Source organism: Alligator mississippiensis, chromosome 4, assembly GCF_030867095.1.
Source record: "Alligator mississippiensis isolate rAllMis1 chromosome 4, rAllMis1, whole genome shotgun sequence".
Taxonomy (NCBI): domain Eukaryota; kingdom Metazoa; phylum Chordata; order Crocodylia; family Alligatoridae; genus Alligator; species Alligator mississippiensis.
Window position 1 is genome coordinate 100,543,416 of NC_081827.1, and position 20,204 is coordinate 100,563,619.

The 20,204-nt window shown below is 45.1% G+C and overlaps 1 protein-coding gene across 1 annotated transcript in view; it reads left to right on the plus strand.

The window, feature by feature from the left end:
• The first annotated feature begins 2,144 nt into the window (after positions 1-2,144).
• The window catches only part of TMPRSS6 (transmembrane serine protease 6), a 40,016-nt gene continuing 21,956 nt past the window's right edge, over positions 2,145-20,204 (plus strand). Inside the window, exons 1-9 of the mRNA XM_059726417.1 lie at positions 2,145-2,536; positions 4,544-4,697; positions 4,904-5,046; positions 5,221-5,288; positions 7,361-7,545; positions 11,870-11,911; positions 13,291-13,495; positions 14,350-14,486; positions 18,167-18,279. Coding sequence (XP_059582400.1) covers positions 4,544-4,697; positions 4,904-5,046; positions 5,221-5,288; positions 7,361-7,545; positions 11,870-11,911; positions 13,291-13,495; positions 14,350-14,486; positions 18,167-18,279 — 1,047 coding nt within the window. The 5' untranslated portion in view covers positions 2,145-2,536. The remainder of the gene's footprint in view (positions 2,537-4,543; positions 4,698-4,903; positions 5,047-5,220; positions 5,289-7,360; positions 7,546-11,869; positions 11,912-13,290; positions 13,496-14,349; positions 14,487-18,166; positions 18,280-20,204) is intronic.

Below are 20,204 nucleotides of genomic sequence, written 5' to 3' on the forward strand. Positions count from 1 at the left end.
TCCTCAATGTAAGATATGAAGATAACCGGACCTTTCTTCCAGGAAGCCTGTGTCATGTGATGTGAAGTTCTGCAAATGTGTGACTAGCTGGTGTTGTGTGTCTGTGTATGTAAGAGGCACAACACAGCCTTTTTCCCTCAATCCCTTCTTGTCTGAGCCTGAATGGGATCTTCTGAAGTGTCCTGAAGGTCCAGTGGGACTTATCCAAGTGCCATATAAACAAAGCCACAAAGAACCCACACAGAGTCAGCTCTAGCACTAGTGACAGGTGATGGGCCAGCAGCTCCTGGGGCAGAATCCTCTACTTAGCCTGAGCACACGTACAACAAAGATAGCTGCAATGAAATCACATACACACACACCATACCCTATCGTCCCTTTCATTTCGTTTCTTCACCCCGCCCCATGATTAACTGGAAATTTGGGGCTGGACTCAGCCCTGGTGACGCAGCCCTTTAAATCTGATTTTGCTTTTATGTTCTTGGTTGATTCACAGATACCACAGTGATAAATGTGGTTCATGTGCTTAGATATTAGAACAGAACAAAAGTCAATAGTTCTTTTTCTACTGAGACTATTAATAAGGAGGGCATTCACTTTTCAGGAGGAATGGATGGTCCTGGGATTAAGTTGCTGGACTGGGAATGCAGAGTCAGGACTTGGGAGACCTGATTGTTTCGCTCCCCGCACCACCTTGAGCAGTTCACTTGCCATAATATTTTCAAAAAGACCTAAATTGCTTGCAAGCCAGAATCTCATTTCAAAGCATTTAGAAACTTAAATTCCAATTCACTTCAATGTAACTGATGCACCTGAATCATGTTGTCTTTTCTAAATTTTTCCCCTAAGTCTGTTAAGGAGCAGGTAGGTAGTCATAGTATTTAGGCCACTAAACATATAAATAGGTGTTTAACACCTTGACAACATGGCCCTAAGTCCCTGTTGAAAATGGGGCTCCTAAATTGCTTAGGCATTTCAGAAAAATTTACCCTTTGTTACTCTGTGTATCAGTTTCCTATCTGCAAAATGGCAATAATAATCCTTCCTAGTCCTGGGGAGTAAAAGTAGGGGATGACTTCACTGAGATGCATAAGCTGCTCCGATGTTACTGTAACCAGGGTCTTCTACTACACAGATCTGAGTAAACAGACAGTGTACAGAAATGGCTTTCAAATTCCCTTGGCTTGAGACTAGATTTGAATCAGTGCCCTTGAGATGAACAGCTATTCCTTGCCAACTAATGCTATTCTAATAACAAAGTTCCTCGGTTCCCCATCAGGATAATACCTGTTTTCTAAAAGGTAATTTCCACTAATGATTATCAATGAGATTATTCTGTTTACTTTGTCCTGGTTGAAGCATAGTTGCTTTTTTTTTTTTTTAAGAGTTACATGTATGCAGCTATACAGGAGCCTGGTGAGGTGACTTATAAGCAGGGGGTCGCAGATCAGGAGTAAAGGGCATTGACAGAGTTGTGTGGGAGCCTGAGACTGGATCAGTAGCATGCACTTAGGGGGACAGGATTAGGACTTCTGGCCAAAAAGAGAAAGAGCTCAAAACTGCTGTGAAAAGGAGCCTAGCAGGTCAGGACTGAGGCCATTGGCAGAGCTGTGCATAGTCGTTATCAGGGATATTAGTTTGGACAATGCTGTATCTGTCCCAGCTTGTCTCTTTAGTCTTTTCATCACCTCTCTCCCTTCCTCCTCAAAGGCACCCACTGCCCTCAGAAAAGCCTACTTATATGCATGTACACACACCTTTCACCTGCCCAAGTCATTTTATCTCTGTGCCATTTTTCCTTTCCCTCTAGTGGGACCAATGAGTGTAACTAAGAGAGAAAGAAGTTGCTGAGCAACTAGTGGTCCCTCGAGGAGGAAACAGCAATCCACCTGCACTTGCCTTCCCAGGTGACCTTCTCAGGTAGGTGGAGAAGTGCTCTTATCCTGGCTGTTTATACCACCATCCATGCACACTGTCCCTTTTTGCCAGTCTCCCTTGGATGGGATTCCTCCTCCTTCTCCATCAGAAAAAGCTACAGCTCTCCCGAGCGCATTGAATACTCTATGTATGACCAGACGGGGCAAAGGCCAAAATGCAAGAACATGGCGTCAGATTATTGATCACTGAGGAGGCCTTGGCCTGAGTAAATACATGTCATTTGATATGTCTGTGCGTGAGTGTGTAGCCAGTCACACACAGAGCTGCATGTTTCAAAGGTAGGTCTGTAGCTCTGGGGGGAAACCCCAGTGTCTAGAATTAATCTAACAAAGGGAGGCTTTTTTCTGCTTGGTTTGTAGTTCCTTTTTGCTGCTGTTGTTTTGAAGGGAACCCTTGAAGGTGGACTAAAGACCCTCACCTGTTCCCTCCCACTTTGGGAGAGGGAACCCAGATGGGGAATGAAAGGTGACCACGGAGAAGCAAAAGAAGGAAACCAGTGCTTTCCATTTCAACTGTGCATGCAGGAGACAGGATGTGGTAGTGCTAAAGGATTCATCGTGCATTTCTGTGCCATCTTTGGTTGTGTTCGACATTTCTGGTGAGTTGCTTAATTTTTACGCTGTGTTCATGTGTCTCTATACTGAGGGGTGGGCAGGTGGGTGGGTATATGAGGTGGGCCACAGCACCAGGTGAAGAGAGAAGGCTGGCTGGTACTCACACACATCCATGCACACATACGAGCACAGACCACTGTACATGGATCCACAGGCATGAATACCTGAGGATTCAAGCACGTGTTTTCCTCTCACACACTGTCTGGCACTCTTCATACATTCACAGTCATGGAAACACTCAGGTGCATGCATTATCAAATAAATGCTTGGGATAACATGTCCTCTAGGAGGCATATCCTCATGTAAGCATTTTCATAGACTGGAAACTACCACACATACACTCAGGCATGAGTGTCGGTAGGTCATCAAGGTGGCAGTCCATCTTGTTAGGTTATGGCACGTCTTACCTGAGGACCATGAAGCTTGCAGGAAAGGGAGCAGACAGGAGGAAGATGGACCATTTGTTGTTGAATTGTGATTAAGGGCAATCAGAAGATGTTGGTCAGCAGGACAGTGAGGAAGACAAAGGACTCAATTGCCTTTGGGCATTTACCCCTTGCCACAGTCATATCCTGAGTGGGTTATAGCTCTGAGGTCCCATACAAAAGCAGCTGGAGCCCACTACCCCTGTTGAGTTTGTAATATGGAATGACAGGGTTATATTTACCTGTCCCTTTACAGATTGAAGGTCAGCTGAGGAGGCCAAAGGGGAAAGAACTGGAGAGGCTGGGTGTGATTGCAGTAGCAGAAACTGGAGTGCTCTGAAAGGACATACATGGGACTGAGCAACACCACATGGAGATCTCAGCAGAGTTAATTAACCAGGGCTCAGCACTGTGTTAATATGGTTATATTACTTCCTTTGCCTGACCTAGCTCTGAGGGAGCTGTGGTCAGGTGTCACTGAATTGTGTCGTCTGGGCACCTTTCCAGCAGTAACAGGGTTGTGCAAGCTGTGAGTGTGTGGGTGTGTGTTCAGATACCTCCTCTAATAGAACTTAACTCTTAAAGCTATTCCTGGCCTGGTGGTCTAACACCTTAACCTGAACACAAACATGTATAATGATAAAAGTATAATTAAAGCAGGATAACTGTGGTGGGGAAGCAAGGCCCTAGTTTGTTACAGTACAGATCAGTATGAGATGAAATAACTAGAGAAGGGGACAAGTCAGGGAAGCATTAATAGGCAAGCCAATACCAAAAGATGGGAATAGAATCCAGCATCCTGACTCTCACCTTGGATTTATGTAGCATAACATGAATTTACGATCTTATATCCAGACTAACTTTAAAAGCAGGATCTTCCTGTAATGAGCAATATGTTTCTTATAGATGAGCCACAGGGACAGTTGTCACAGTTAAGTATCAGTCCGATTAATCCTTTGGAATAGAGTTTTTAAGTCAGATTCTCCCAGTCCAGGGACCTTGTGGCATCATTTTCACCTGTGTGATGAGAGTATAAAAATCACCAGCCTATTTTAGTTGACTTTTGCCAAGGCAGCAGGAAGTCTGGCTTGGAGTGGTTTGGATTCTCTCAGTTCTTACTGCCCATGGGGTGATAGCGCTCTCCATAGTCAATGCACCTTTCAGTTAGGAGCTGGGCATGGAATGAAGGGAGCAAGATCTGGAGCACTGTGATCTCAGCAGAGGTGATGCTGGTGCATTCAGTGACATTTGGGGAGAACACCTAGCTAGGCTAGGGAAGCCTCAAAAGATTAAGATATTAGATATTTAGGGAATGTATTTACAGGGCAAGATCCTAAAGGCCTAACTCAGTCCCTGCCTCAGCAAAAACTGGATGAACTCTAACTGGATTTTGGGAGTAGTTTTACTTGTGAAAGCATGGGGCAAGGTCTCTGGTATTTGCAGGTAAACAACAAGGGAATGCATAGATAAGTGAAGAGGCACATAATAGATGATAGAAGGCTTGCTGGTAATGAGCAAGTGGCATATAGAAGAGCTGGCCTGATCATTGGTTTTCTGCTTCGTTAGATGGCCATGATGGAGGCCAAAGAGCAGGAGGATGTGAAAACCCCATCTGAGGATGAACCTAAGAGGAGGACACAGGACTGCCTGCGCTATGCACCTCTCTGGATTGTCCTTGTTCTTCTGGCTGGAGCTGGAGTGCTGACCTGGTATTTTGTAGGTAATGGGTGATTTGCTTTCTACACTGGGGCTGATATGGGCTGGCAAGGATGGAACTGGTCCACATCCAGTCCTAAGGGAGTCAGTGACTTCTGGACATACAGCAGTGGATGACCACCACCCCATCCCCTGTATACAAACACAAACACCAGTGCCTCACTAGACTCCACATTCACAGGCTAATCTATCTGTGTCATCTGTTGGCAGACTACAGACCACGGTTTCTGGAACCAACCATCCTGCAGTTCTACTCTGGTAGCCTCCGGATCCTCAATCGCCAGTACTCGCTGGACCTTGGACGGCTGGAATCCAGAGCCTTCTGGACTGAATCAGCCAAGCAACAGAAGATGGTGGGAATGGTTTCATGAGTAGGGTTGCCCCTGAGGCAATTCAGGGAGTGGGATTATGGGTCACAGGCACTCATGCAGATTAAGTTTTTGCCGGGATTATACCACAAGCAGAGAAGGCAGAACTACTGGGTCGTATCATAGCCAGGTAGTTATCAGATGGCATTGTCATTACAGATAAAGGAACTTATTCGTGCCACAGAGCTGAGTCCATATTACAACTCCAGCACAGTGTATGCCTTTGGGTGAGTATTACTCCCATGCCACCCATATGTGAAAGTTATACTTGGGTTGTAACCTTGTTTGATAGGCACCTGCTTATCTGACAAGAGCTGCTGCAGCCTCTGTCCTTAGCCAATGTGAGCTTTGGATTAAGGCAGACTTGACTGCACAAAAAGAGGAATTTCCATCGTGCCAGAAATACTGATATCTTGAGATGTTTTTATTTTGAGAAACAAAATATTGGAATATCCCATGAATGAAAAATTCAGGAAAAAAAAATCAAATGTTTAATATCAAAAGTGTTGTTTTGACTTTTTAGTCCAAATGAAATATCTGCCTGTTCTTGAATCAAAACATGAATTTAGTTTGTCAACCTAATATGAACTGCTCTATTGGTAGACACTGGTGCATTATGGGAAATGTAATCTGGTCAGAAAACTGGGCCTAAAGGAAACAGTGGAATAGAAGACCTGAGACCTGCCACTCCCAAAGGGCACCTTTATGACTCAGGCAGATGCAAAAGGGAATGTCAACTTAACACAAAATAATTCACTTTGATTTGCCCAAGGAAGAGCACACCAAACTAGTTCTGCACCTACGGAAAATTTTGAATGTGAAAACAAATGTATATTTCCAATGGGAAAAATTGTTTCATTCAGAATTTTTAACCAGACCTACTTGGAACAAAAGTTTGGCCTTCACATGTCAGTCTCTCCAGCTTGATCTGTTCTGGGTATTGTAGGATCTGTCTGCACTCACTGTCTTCTGCAATGTACCAATGGCCCCAGCACAAAAGTAAAGGTTTATAATGGCCAGCAGAACCATGAATTGACACTCCTGAAATATGGATATTGGACCTTAATGGTCAACAGTTCAACTCCATAGTCAATAGTGAATAAATGTCTTTTCTACTTGAGGAACATTAAGTAGATGATAAAAATGAAATTAATGATCCTGAAAATGAAATTAATGATTCAGAGTGACCTAGACAAATCAGAGGATTGGGCCAAAAGAAATCTCATGATGTTCAATAAGGACAAGTGCAAAGTCCTGCACTTAGGACAGAACAATCCCATGCACCACTACAGGCTGGGGGCTGACTGGCTGGGCAGCAGCTCTGCAGAAAAGGACTTGGGGGGTTACAGTGGACAATAAGCTGAATGTGAGCCAGCATTGTGCCCTTGTTGCCAAAAAGACTAACAGCATACTGGGCTACATTGGTAGGAACATTGCCAGCAGATAAAGAGAAGTGATTCTTCCCCTCTATTCAGCACTGGTGAGGCCACATCTGGAGTACTGTGTCCAGTTTGGGCCCCCCACTACAGAGAGGATGTGGACAACTTGGAGAGAGGCCAATGGAGGGCAACAAAATGGTTTGGGAGATGAGGGACATGACTTCTGAGGAGATGCTGAGAGAACTGGGCTTATTTAGTCTGGAGGAGAGAAGACTGAGGGGGGATTTAATAGCAGGCTTCAACTACCTGAACAGGGATTCAAAAGAGGACGGAGCTAAATTGTTCTCAGTGGTGACAGATGACAGAACAAGGAGCAACGGTCTCAAGTTTAGGTTAGATATTAGGAAGACTTTTCTCACTAGGAGGGTAGTAAAGCACTGGAATAGGTTACCCAGAGAAGTGGTGAAAGCTCCGTCCTTGAATGTTTTTAAGACCCAGCTAGACAGAGCTTTGGCTGGGATGATCTAGTTGGGGATGAGCAGGGGGATTGGACTAGATAACCTCCTGAAGTCCGTTCCAACCCTCATTGTCTATGATTCTATGATCTTACTCTACTTTGGGAAGGTGTCAATGGCATTAAAACTGCCATTCTCATTAGCACAAAATGGCTTGCAGAGAGGTGGAACAGAGAGAACAAGTATTGAACAGCCCACAGACATGCTAACTCCTCTATTTTACTCAAGGTTGTCTGTACAGGTTAGGACTAGGGCATACTGGTGAGACTGTGGATTTTGGGGAGCTCACACTGCGAATAAAAAAGAGCACTTGTCTCTAGGGCTGTGGTTATGATGATTTGCAGCAGATGTATCTGATTTGAAATGAACAGGAGGAAGGAATGTAATGTGCTCTTTCCCCGCTAGGGAGGGGCCCCTGACGGTCTTCTTCTGGTTCGCCCTTCAAACGCCTGAGAGTCAGCACAAGGGGATGACTGCTGAGAGGGTGAAGGTGATACTAGACAGGGAGCTTCTCACCAGCATCAACAGCACAGGCAGCCTCTCTTACCAGACAGAATACAATCTCGACCCAAATTCTCTGGTTCTGCTGGGTAAGTATCAGCTGCTCAGGTGTGACCTGAGCCATCAGAAACAGGGACTGTGGCCTATACATTCTTGCAGGGAAGGGTGAGAGTCTGAGCCATACGGTATTACTGAAGGAAGAGGAGGAAGAAGACAAGCGTGTTAAAGACTGGTAGGAGGGACAGGAATGAGGGTGGGCAAAACACATGGAAGAGGGGAAAGCAGAAGAAATAATGGATACAGGAACTGACTCTAGCATAGGGGTTTTCAACCTTTTTGGATCAGTATAGCCCCGGTGGCCAGACGCAGAGCCGTGTACCCCCAGCTGCTGGATGTGTGGGGGAGGTGCACTGCCAAATGCGGTGTGACAGCAGCCGCCATGTGCGAGTTTCCCCCGCCCCCCGCGTCTGGCTGGGTGTGTGGTGCCTGCACAGCAGTGTGGGATGGTGCATGGCGGCAATCCATCCCTGCCTACCCATGCATACCCCCCCCCCCCCAGGGCCTTCTCAAGTACCCCTAGGGGTACATGTACCCCCGGTTGACAACCCCCAAAATAGCACTTCCTCCTTGCAGAGGATGCACTTTTCATTGAATATAATTATTCCTCCTGAAGAATTATAGAGCCCCGGAGTTAGAGATGGCAGCAACTCATTAGGTAACAACTTTTTCTTTTCTCTGCCACCTCCCTCGGCTTTCGCCAGTGCAGAGTTGTTTCTTATGCACTGTGCTGCCTCCCATTGAGCAGTCCAGTTGAAGATATCCATGATTTCCCTTGGGAAACTGTTCCAGAGTCTAATAGCCTGAAAAGAGAATTGAACCTAACACACTTAGATCACCCACTACTTTTGTTTGTATTACTTTGTAATTTCAGTTCTTTATATTTTATTTGGAAGTTTGTTTTTTATCACTGCCCAAAATAGAGGTCACTGCCTGCTAAAAAATGCTCTGGTGTGGAAGGGGCCAGAACTGAACTGGATATTTTAATGTAATGCATATGCTGTACAGGTCTTGATCCACAATCCAGCTGGACTTGGATCAGGCCACTAAAACAGTGATTCTTAGCATGCCATGTAGTATTAGCATTGTTAGATGTGCAAACACCTAGACATGATTCACAAGATAAACCCAGAGATTTCAAATAGGAATCCTTAGTGTCAAAACCACTTTAAACTGTTGTGATCATTCTGACTTCTTTGAAACAGAAGAATTGCTCTATTATTTTTTCACAATCAAGAAATGAGTGAAAGTTAAGACCACACATTTCCTGATTGATACCTTGAGTCTCATGAGGGGTGTCATGAGTCTAACAATTTTGAGGACAACTGTCCTAAAATGAGTTATGTTTCTGTTCTGTGATGTTATAACTCTGTACATGGAAGCCTAAATCACATTTTTAACTCAATATGGCATTGCAAATTCATCTCTCATTTGATATCCCTTTCCCTACCTAGGCCTCTTTCACTGTTGCCAATTTCCAAGTGTCTCTTTCTCATTAAACACTGTGTTTCCAATTTTTTTCCCTAGACATGCTTTCTTGCATTGTTCTAAGATGAATATGAGTGAGTTCAGCATACTCCACCCATATTTTTAACTTCACAAGCCCCTTTTCCTTCTATCCTCATTGCTGACTTTGGTGCCTTAGAATTTGAATAAATGAATTTCATTAAAAGTCTGTCTTTACTCCCTCTTCCAGCTTGTTAATGAAGATGATAAATAAGACCAAAACCTAACATCCCTCTGAAGACCTCCCTCAACTTAATTATAAGTTGCCATTTATTATTAACTGCTATTTGCAGTTTTTAGTTTCCAATGCACTCTGTGTAGCAGCACTCATATCCAAACCTGTTTGCATTCATTTTGCAAGTGAAATGTCATGAAAAACCATGCCAAGTGCTTCACCAAAATATGGCTGCCCTTCATCTTCTGCTTTCCCTTTCTCCACTAATTTTGTAATGCTATCAAAGAAAAGCAACCAATATTTCCAGTTTTTAATTCTTCTACCCTGACTTTTGTCATTATTTTACTAGAATCTAAGGCTAGATTTGCTGGTTTTATTGTCATGATCACTTTTCTTTCCGTTTTGGAAATCAATACCACGTACCTGTAATTTTCCCCAGCTCTTCTTATTTCTCCAAGACACTGCAAAACGAACTGTTAGGAGCTGAGTAAGATATAATAGTTTCGAAAGGAGTATGGCAAAGTAGTTAGAGCAGGAGACGACAAGCAGGTTCCTTGTATCTTAGGAGCTTTACTGGGTGACCTTAGGTCTGTGACTTGATTTGCATTGTATTTATTCTGTAAAATGGGAATGCCAGAGTAATAAAACACAGTAATTTGTTAACACTTTCCTTCCCCTGCTGGTGTTGAGGCTTAGCTAATTAACAGGCATGAAAGTTTTGTTTTGTTTTGTTTTATCCTCCGGGTCCTCAAGTGAAAGCTGCTGTATAAAAATATGTTGTTCTTATTTCTAAGTGTGTTAGCTGCCTCTTTGATCCCAAACCTATTGATTTGTGCCAATGCAAATCTCCCAAACCTGCACTTACACTGTTTTTATTAACAGCTATGCGCAAAGCAGCAGGCTATCTGAGCTGCATGTGCACCAGGGAATGTGCTCCAACTACAGGAGTTCATTGCTTTTCTTTCAAAGACTCAGTTTTATATCTCCCTAGCAAAAGCTATCTAGGAGCCTCGAGAGACAGCACATTTATACCTGTCATTTACATTTATCCTGGTATAAAATAAAAGGAACAGACATGGTATAGGAACAGACCTATACCATTGTAATTTTGTCCATTCCGCTGTAGAATTATTTCTGCAAGAAACAGAGCTAGGAGCACACTGGTATAAGTTACTGCCCTGTCAGTGTGCTCTGCCCTCAATTTATCGCAGGTATCTGCTTGTTTAAGTCAAATGGGCTATTTCCTGTTCTCTGCTACTTAGTGGAAAAGTGCTGTAAGAGCCACTTACTGAATGCTCTCCTGGGATAGCTACCATCTGTTCACTTAGTGTTCAGAACTGATATAAGTCACACCAGTGTAAATGCATCACTTGTCCAGGCCCAAACCCAGGTCCAGCAGATCAGTTTTTCCCTTCTCCCTAACCAGTCTGCTGTTGGAGTCTGTCTATTCCCTCAGGACATCTTCCTGAGAGTCAAGACAAGCCTCTCTGATCCCTTCTCTCTCACCTGTCCCTCCACCTCTTTTCAAGCCCACCAAATATGAACTGAATGAATTGCAATCTTTCCCTTGAAGTGTTTAAAAATAACAGCCTTCCTAGTCAAATGAGCTGTTGCTGGCTTTTATCAGGACCAAGTGATCTTCTATCTCTTATCTCTTCCTTGACTTCATCACCCCAGCCAAGAGAGAGCTGATCAGTCAGAGCTAGAGCTAGGCTAACTACTATGTGACACTATTTTTTTACAGGTTTCCAGCATTTGCTGACAGTCTTTTCTTTATGTTCCTTGTAAAGGGAGATTTTATAAGGCAGTTCATTTGGAAGGCATTGCTCATAAGGGGCCATTCTCTCCCTAACATTTTGCCTCAGTGGCTACAAATAACCCCTATTGTTTTCAGCAAGGGATATTCAGAGTCTATAGTGCTGAGAATCAGGCTTCTGATTTCGTGCTTCCCTTTAATTGGTGTTCTTGCTAGTATACCCCCTTTGGATTGCAGCATCCTATTAAGGCATTCTTCCCTGAGCCAAACGCATATATCTCGTGGTTGCTCGAACCCATCTTCCTTATCCCTATCCCATTTCCAGTCGGTTTCTTCCCCTGCTGACCCTTTCTTTTAGGGCCAGTCCCAAACCCTGCTGAAATCTGTGGATGGACCCCTGTGGGATTTGGATCCTTCAGCTTCTTCCTCTTGGCTCATTCCAAAGGGTGGGGGTGTTCCACCTAGCTTGAGGGACAAGAGCTGAGGGTTGTGGTCATGGGAGGTGTGGGAAAGAAGGTGCTTCCCTATGGTAGCTCTGACAACAAGCATAGTTAGGAGAGCTAGCTGAGGTATGAATGGGAGTGGTGGCTCTGGTTAATGTCTGATGTCAATAGGAAGGACAGAAAATGCCTACAACAGCATCAGATGATGGATAAGAGAAGGGGAGACATGCATGGCAGGGTGAGGGTCATGAGCTGTGGGGGGCAAGGCCTGTGAAAGCTTGGGCAGAGGTGGGAGAGGTGGGCCCAGGTGAAATGGGAAACAGGGGGGATGCCTTAGATAGATAAGGGCCATGGAAAGGAAGGGAAGTGCCCAGTGACAGTCAGGATGACACCTTGGGAATGGAAAGGAAGTCCATGGGATTTTAGATGCTACAGTCTTATTTTTTTTCTATCTTTATATATTTCTTTTCTAACAGAATCCAGTGTGAAAGACTTATTAGTGCTGAAATCCACTCTGGGTAGGCCATCTTTTCCCTTTCTTTTTTCAGTTTGTTATGTTTTGGGTGGAATTATGGTGTGGCCAGAATCATTATTGGCTTTTCTGAACCAGGACATCAGGGTAGTTGAGGCAGAGAGAATCATACCCAGGAGGCAACAGTGCATACGATGGACACCACTTTCAAGAGCAGCTACATGATTTAGGAGCCTAAGTCAGGTTGATTCTCAAGGCCTGCAGGTGCCTACATCATGTTTGAAGCTGAGACTTAGAAGTCACATGGGTGTTTTTGAAACGTTTGCCCTGTGTCACAAATGCTATTGCCGATAGCTCTACATGCTCAGGCTTTGTGGTATGTGTGTGCATGTAGAAACTCTCCCTGTATTTCACCATTTCACAGCTACAGACCTGGAGAGATTTAGAAGAGTAAAAGGGAAAAGAGACAGGATGCCCTGTAAAGCAGGGTAGGTTATAGGGTAAGGAAGAGAGGGGCCACGAACCAGGAGAATGAGGCAAGTGGAAAGTAAAGTTTGAGTGAAGGTCTGCCTAGTAATTAGAGGAATGAAATAATTAGCATGGTGTTAGCTCATGAGTGGGGACTGGTAACATTGACAGGAACTGGGACTAGTGAAAGGGCAACTAAGAGGAACTGAGATACTAGTGAAAGGGGAATTGAGGGGAACTAAAATACAGTGCAAGGGGATTATTATCACTGTGAGAAATATGGGGAGGGAGCTGATGTCAATGAGAAGAACTAGAAGACTAATACAAGTGATGTCAGTGGAAAGAACTGTTAGACCACAGAGAATAGATTGGTGTCACTAGGAGGAATTGGGTTACCATTGAGAGAGGAGGGAAGTCACTGTGAGGAATGAGGATACCAGTAAAAGGTCATGGTGTCAGATGCAGAGCAGCACAGCTCTGTATTTGGGGCAGCTGTCCAGTGCCTGGAGCATTGCCAGCCCGTGCTTTGATGATTGCAGCAGTACAATCAGTATGGCAATGGCTGCTTTTGCACTCCCCTGCAAAAATGGCATACAGGGCTTCTGCCTGGGTCTCCCCCCTCAGTTATGCTATTGCATGGGTTCACCAAGAGGAAATAGGATGCTAGTGAGAGGATGCTGTTGTCACTGGGATACCAGGGAGGCAGACGTGATGTTGCTAGAAAGAAATAGGATTCCAGGGAAAACGGACCAGTGGCACTGAGAGTCAGTGTGAGCAACTGGGATAAGTTTGAAAATAAACTGAAATCAGTGGGAGAAATTAGGCTAACAGAGAGCCTAACCCCATACTAAGGGCTTACATAAATGCCCTAAATGATGACCATATTATCAAGACCGCCCCAAGAACCCCACCTCAGACTGATGACACTCTGATGTTCTGCTTGTTTCATGGCTTCAGGTTGTTACAGATACAGCTATGTGCGGGAGGATGAAGCCCTAAAGCTGAAGGGCCCTGACTACTTGGCCTCCAGTTGTCTTTGGCACCTCCATGGCCCCAAGGGTCATATGATCAAGCTGCATCTGGAGTGGACCCTCCCAGACTGCAGGGACCGACTGGCCATGTATGACGAGGCTGGGCCGCTGGAGAACCGTCTCATCACCTCGTAGGTAGCTTCCTATGACAGTGGTACCAAATCTAGAGAGTGGTTGAAGGAAAGGAAAGCACAGGGTGCTACTCACAACACCAGGGCAAGGAAATGCCCCTAACACAGATGAGAGGAAATGCTCTTGGATGCAGGATAATAGAACACAGTAGCAGAACTCAGTGTTGGGGGATATTATTGAGGCATCCCTGTAGTTTAGCATGTTTTTTAAAAAGTAGTAGGTGAAGGTGTTCATAGCAGCCTCTGGATACGATGGCAATGTTTTGCACTTTTAGTGCTTCAGAGACCACAGTATCTGGTAAGGGCCTAAGAATATGAAAGTTGTCTTCAGAATAGCCCAGCTCTGTTTAGGTACAGAGGCCTTATAAAGAGCATTGCAGCCTACGGACAGTTCTTCAGTTGATGTAAATGGATGTAGCTCCTTTGATTTCATGGGAAATGTACTGATTTTATGCCAGCTCTGGATTTGATGCCATGGTTCCTCAGAGGAGGGACCTGTCATATATTAGTGTAAAGGGTAAAATGAGGGGTTTCTTGAAGGGGATAATGTTCCCCCAGCTTAGAGTTGGGAACCAAACAAGGGGATATCCTTTGGTCTAATATTCATCATTAGAGTGGTTTGGCTTGAGAAAAGGTCCTAACAAGGGGAAACCCTTTCATACCCAGATCTGAGCCCTGTTCCCTATGCTACATCTTGATTTGTTTTATTAGTGTCTAGCAACATGCAAATCTCATTAGAGGTCTGGACAATCTCATCTGCTTCTTGTCTTTCTCCCTCTCTTCTCTCCCTCAGTTCCCTACCTTCTTTACACATGCTTATCCCCCTTCTCACTTCCTCCTGTCTCTCGTTTCAGAGTCTATGGCTGCAACCGTCAGGAGCCCGTAGTGGAGGTCCTTTCTTCAGGTCATGTCATGGCTGTGGTGTGGAAGAAAGCAATGTACAGTTACTATGATCCTTTCATCCTCTCTGCCCAAGCTGTACCCCTTGAAGGTGAGGACATAGGGAGGCAGGGAGGGAGGGAAGGAGGGAAGGAGAACTGAAGGCACTAGAAGATCTCATACATTTTTAGACCCTGGATCAAGTAGCCTTCCTCACCACTGCCTGGAAATGCTCCAAGGAGCTTGGTAGCTGTTCAACAGTGCTCCAAAGCACTACACAACAATTTGGACTTGGAGCTCCCTGAAGAATGTGTGATGCTACTGTGATGGAGCCAGATCATAGGATCCTAGGGAATCAGGGCTGGAAGGTGAGGTCATCTAGCCCAGCCCCCTGCTCATGGTAGGATCATCCCTGACTAAAGCATCCCAGCTAAGTGTCTGTGCAACCTGCTTTTGAGAATTTCGAGATGGAGATTCCACAACTTCTCTAGGTAGCCTGTTCCACTGCTTGACTACTCTCATAGTCAGAAAGTGTTTCCTGATCTCCACCCTAAATTTCTTCTGCTGTGGCTTGAGGCCATTGCTCCTAGTCCTGTCCTCTACAATGACAGAAAATAGTGTATCTCCATCCTCTCTATAATTGCCCTGCAGGTATTTGAAGACTTATCAAATCCCCTTCTGTTTTCTATTCTCCATACTAAATATCCTTAGTTCTTTCAGCCTGTCCTCATAAGTCACGCTTTCCAGACCTCTACTCATTATTGCCTCTCTCTTCTGGACTCTTTCCTATCTATCCACATCTTTCTTGAAGTGTGGAGACCAAAACTGGACACAGTACTCCAGATGAGGCCTCACCAGTCCTGAATAGAGTGGAAGAATTACTTCTCTGGATTTTCAAGTGATACTCCCATTAATATAACCCAGTATGCCATTGGATTTTTTTTGCAACAAGAGCGCACTGTTGAATTCTATTCAGCTTATGGTCCGCTGTAACCCCCAGGTCCTTCTCTGCAATATTGCAGCTTAGCCAGTTGTTCCCCAGTTTGTATTTGTGCATGCTGTTATTCTGTTCCAGGTTCAGGACTTGTTGGATTTCATCTGGTTGATTCCAGACCATTTTCCCAGTCTATCCAGGTCATTCTGGATCCTAGCCCTATTCTCTAGACTTTAGAGTGTCTGCAGCTTCACCCAACTTGGGGTCATCTGCAACCTTGCTCAGTGCGCACTCAAGCCCATCATCCGAAGCATTAATGAATATATAACAACACTGGACCCAGGACAGACCCCTGGGGAACCCCACTTGATACCTCCTCCCAACTAGATATTGAACAAATGATAACTACTTGTTGAGCATGATGAATCCACCAGTTATGTATCCACCTCACCATTCTTTCATCTAGTCTGTATCACTTCAGCTTATTAATGAGACTGTCATGGGAGAAAGTGTCAAAAGCCTTGCTAAATCAAGGATATCACATCCATTGCTTTCTCCCCATCCACAGAGCCTGTCATCTTATCATAGAAGAAATCAGGTTGGTCAGGCATGACTTGCTCTTGTGAATCAATGCTGGCTGTTCCTGATCACCTTGTTCTCTAGGTGCTTCACAACAGATTTCTTGAGGACCTGCTCCATGATTTTTTCAGGTATAAAGGTCAGACTGGACTGATTTGTAATTCCCCAGATCCTCCTCCTCCTTTTCTTAAACATGAGCACTATGTTTGCCCTTTTCCAATCATCCAGTACCTCACCCAACCTCCACAAGTTTTCAAAGAAGACATGGTTCCAAAACTACCTCAGCCAATTCCTTCAGCACCCTAGGATGCATCCCATCTGGCCCTGATAACTTGAAAGCATCTAGCTTCTCTGAGTAATCCCTCTCTAAGTAATTCTCTATGTAATTCTTCCTCTATTCTAGCCTATACGTCTTCTTTCCTATCTTGGCTGACAGCTATGCTCATCATTTGATAGTTGCCCTTATCTGTGAAAATGAAAGTAAAAAAAACCCCATGAAATACTTCAGTCTTCTCTTCAGCATCATGCATAACTAAGTTGCCTTCAGTATTCCATAAGGACCTATAGTGTCTTTGGTCTTCCTTTTACTTTCAACATACTTGTAGAAGCCTTTTTTCCCCCTTTATGTCCCTTGCCAGTAACATCTCAAATCATGCCTTGTCTTTCCTAACTTTCTCCCTGAATCTGTGTGTGATTTATTCTTATGCTCCTACTCCACTTTGTAGGATTCCTTTTTGAGTTTCAACTCATTGAAGAGACCGCTGTCCATCCAGGCTGGTCTCCTATTGAACTTCCCACTCTTCTATCACATTGGGATTGCTTGCTCTTGCACCCTTAATATAGCATCCTTAAAGTACAGCCAACTCTCCTGGACTCCTTTTCCCCTCAGATTTGCCTCCCAGGGGATCCTGCCTACCAGTTCCCTGAGTTTGTGAAAGTCTGCTTTTCTGAAATCTAGTGTTTTTACCTTGATGCTCTCCTTCCTTCCTCCCCATAGGATCTTGAACTCTATCGTTTTGTGGTCACTGTCACCCAAGTTACCTTCCACCTTCACATTCTCAACCAATTCCTCCCTAGTTAGCCCCTTTACCATCTGTATAAAAAGTTATCCTCAACACATTCCACAGATTTGCTGAACTGGTTGTGGACCACTGTTTCACCCTCAACAGATGTTTTAGTAATTAAAGTTCCCCATGAGAACAAGGTCTCATGATTTAGAAACTTCCATCAGTTGTTTAAAGAAGTCCTTGTCAACCTCTTTTTCCTGGTTTGGAGGCCCATAGCAGATGCACACCATGATATCCCCATTGCTGTTCTCTCCTCAAACCTTTATCCAGAAACTTTCAACAGGCTTACCTTCCACTTTGTAGTGCACTTGAGAACACATGTACATCTCTTTCATGTAGAAGGCAATAGCTCTTCCTTTTTTCCCCTGTCTGGACTGTGATAAGTGCCTAGGTGGATAGAAAGAAAGAATGAGACTGTATTCAACTAAAGCAACAGGGGAGTCACAGCAAAACGTACTGTAATTACTCATCTTTGGCCAGGAGAAGGAAGCTAAAAGCATTACATGGTATCAAGTGCCCTGGGATCTTTAACAACTACAATCAGTCATGGCTTTGGTTTTCAGCTGAAAGGATGCAACTCTAGGAACCCAGCAGCCCCTCACACCAGGTTGGCACAACAGCACTGAATGACAAGGAAGAGCACAGACATGCATTAGCCAGGCCTGACATGTCTTAGCTTGTAAGAACCTAGCCTGTGGTTCTGTGGAAGCTCATTCCCAAGCAGGTGTTCCTGTTTACATCCCCCTCCAACTTTTGTGCTGTTCCCACTGCCTCATTTCTCTGGAGATTTCCTCTCACTATCATTGTGTGCTATATGGTGCCTCTGTCTCCCTTTTCCAAGTATATTCTCTCGGGAAAGATGGCATAGTTGTGCATGGAGCTGAGCAGATACCTGTCCCTACAGGTGATTCCTTCTGCTTTCCATCTTTGAGGGGTCCCAGCTAGGGAATAAGGTCGCATGAGGCGGGATGTCTCTGGGATGCTCACCCAGAACAGCTTGGAAAGTTTGAAATTAGTCTCCAAGCAGAGCACACCAGCCCATAAACTCAGCAAGCAGCCCCAAGTTTCTCCAACAGCCACATTATTCCACACTTTCCACGCATCCTTTTTCCTGGGGTGGGATGTGGTCCTTGCCTCCTTCGAGGGTTTGGGTGACGATTCTGTGTTCCCAGCCCAATGCTATACTGAGGTGGGCTGTGACTGTGTTTTCAGCCTGTCAGGTAAATCTCACACTTCCAGAAGACCTGGAGCTGCGGGGGAAGATCAGCACTCCATACTACCCCAGCTACTATGCACCCAACACACAGTGCACCTGGCACATGATGGTAAGGGATCATTGGCTTCCTCTCATTCCCTATGCAAACCTTCCAAAGAGCTCCTGGCACCTTTCCACTCCCCACTGCTTTGCGCCAGCACCCTTTCCTCTCTGATTCAGGAGTGTGCTGGGCTGAGTATCATGGTCATTCCTCTCTCTCTTGAGTCTGCAGCTAAGGCTGTCACTGAGATGGGCCTGGGCAGGTACCAGAGGGTCACCACCAGCCAGCTCTTCTGGTGTTGAACAGAAGGAAGTCCAGGCTAAGTTCCAGCTAGATGGGTGGATGGCTGGGTGGGGGGGACTGGTTCCTCACAGGGCTAAAGTGGAGAGCCAATTCAAGCTCTTGTATAGAATCCAAATGAATTAAATCCTTGTGGCCACATCTGTGACTTGTGACTGTTCAAGTAGGTCACTTGGGAAGTACCTGCTGTTCTTCACAACCTGCCAGACTCAGTTCAAACAGGACTTAGGCTTAGAATAGCTAGGATGGGAAGTCAGGGGTAATGGCAAAGCTCTGCATGAAACCCTAGGACAGGGGTAGCTAGGACTATTGCATGTCAGGAACCAAAGTGCTGTGGCAGACCTGGGAGCAGGAGCTAAGACCTTGGCAGAGCTGGGGTATGGGTGGGGGAGGGGGGTGTAGAATGGGATTCAGGTGCAGAGTTTTTGGGGGCACTAGCATAATACCAGCATAGATTGTGCCCCACTTTTACTACTTTGGCACCATTCAAATCCACTGCTCTCCCCTTCCTAAGTATAAGAGTATAAGAACATTGCTCAGGCATGCAGGGAAGAAGTTAGGAAGGCCAAAGCACAATTGGAGTTGCAGCTAGCAAGGGATGTCAAGGGTAACAAGAAGGGATTCTACAAGTATGTCAGTAGCAAAAGAAGGATCAGGACAATTGTGGGTCCCTTACTGAATGAGGGAGGCAAACTTATGACAGAGGATGCAGAAAAGGCTGAAGTGCTCAATGCCTTTTTCACCTCTGTCTTCACAGGCACGGTCAGCTCCCAGACTATTGCACTGGGCAGCACAGTTTGGGGAGGAGATGAGCAGCCAACAGTGGCGAAAGAACAGGTTAGGAACTGTTTAGAAAAGCTGGTTATATACAGGTCCATGGGGCCAGATGGGATACACACAAGCGTGCTGAAAGTGTTGGCTGTTGTGACTGCAGAGCCACTGGCCATCATCTTTGAAAACTCATGGAGATCAGGAGAGGTCCTGGGTGATTGGAAAAGGGCAAAATGGTGCTCATATTTAAGAAAGGGAAAAAGGAGGGTCCAGGGAACTACAGACCAGTCAGCCTCACTTCAGTCTCCAGAAAAATCATGGAGCAGGTCCTTGAGGAATCCATTTCTAAGCACTTGGAGGAAAAGAAGGTGATTAGGAACAGTCAGCATGGATTCACCAAGGGCAAATCATGCCTGACCAACCTGATTGCCTTCTATGGTGAGATGACTGGCTCTGTGGATGCAGGGAGACCATACCTTGATCTTAGCAAGGCTTTTGGTACCGTCTCCCACAACATTCTTGCAGGCAAACTATGGAAGTACAGGCTGGATGAATGGACTGTAAGTTGGATAGAAAACTGGCTGGAGCATTGTGCTCAGAGAGTAGTAATTCATAGATTCATAGATTCATAGATGTTAGGGTCGAAAGGGACCTCAATAGATCATCAAGTCCAACCCCCTGCATAGGCAGAAAAGTGTGCTGGGTCCAGATGACCCCAGCCAGATGCCTATCTAAACTTCTCTTGAAGACCCCCAGGGTAGGGGAGAGCACCACCTCCCTTGGGAGCCCATTCCAGACCTTGGCCACTCTAACTGTGAAGAAGTTCTTCCTAATGTCCAGTCTAAATCTGCTCTCTGATAGCTTATAGCCATTATTTCTTGTGACCCCCAGGGGCACCTTGGTGAGTAGAGCCTCACCAATTC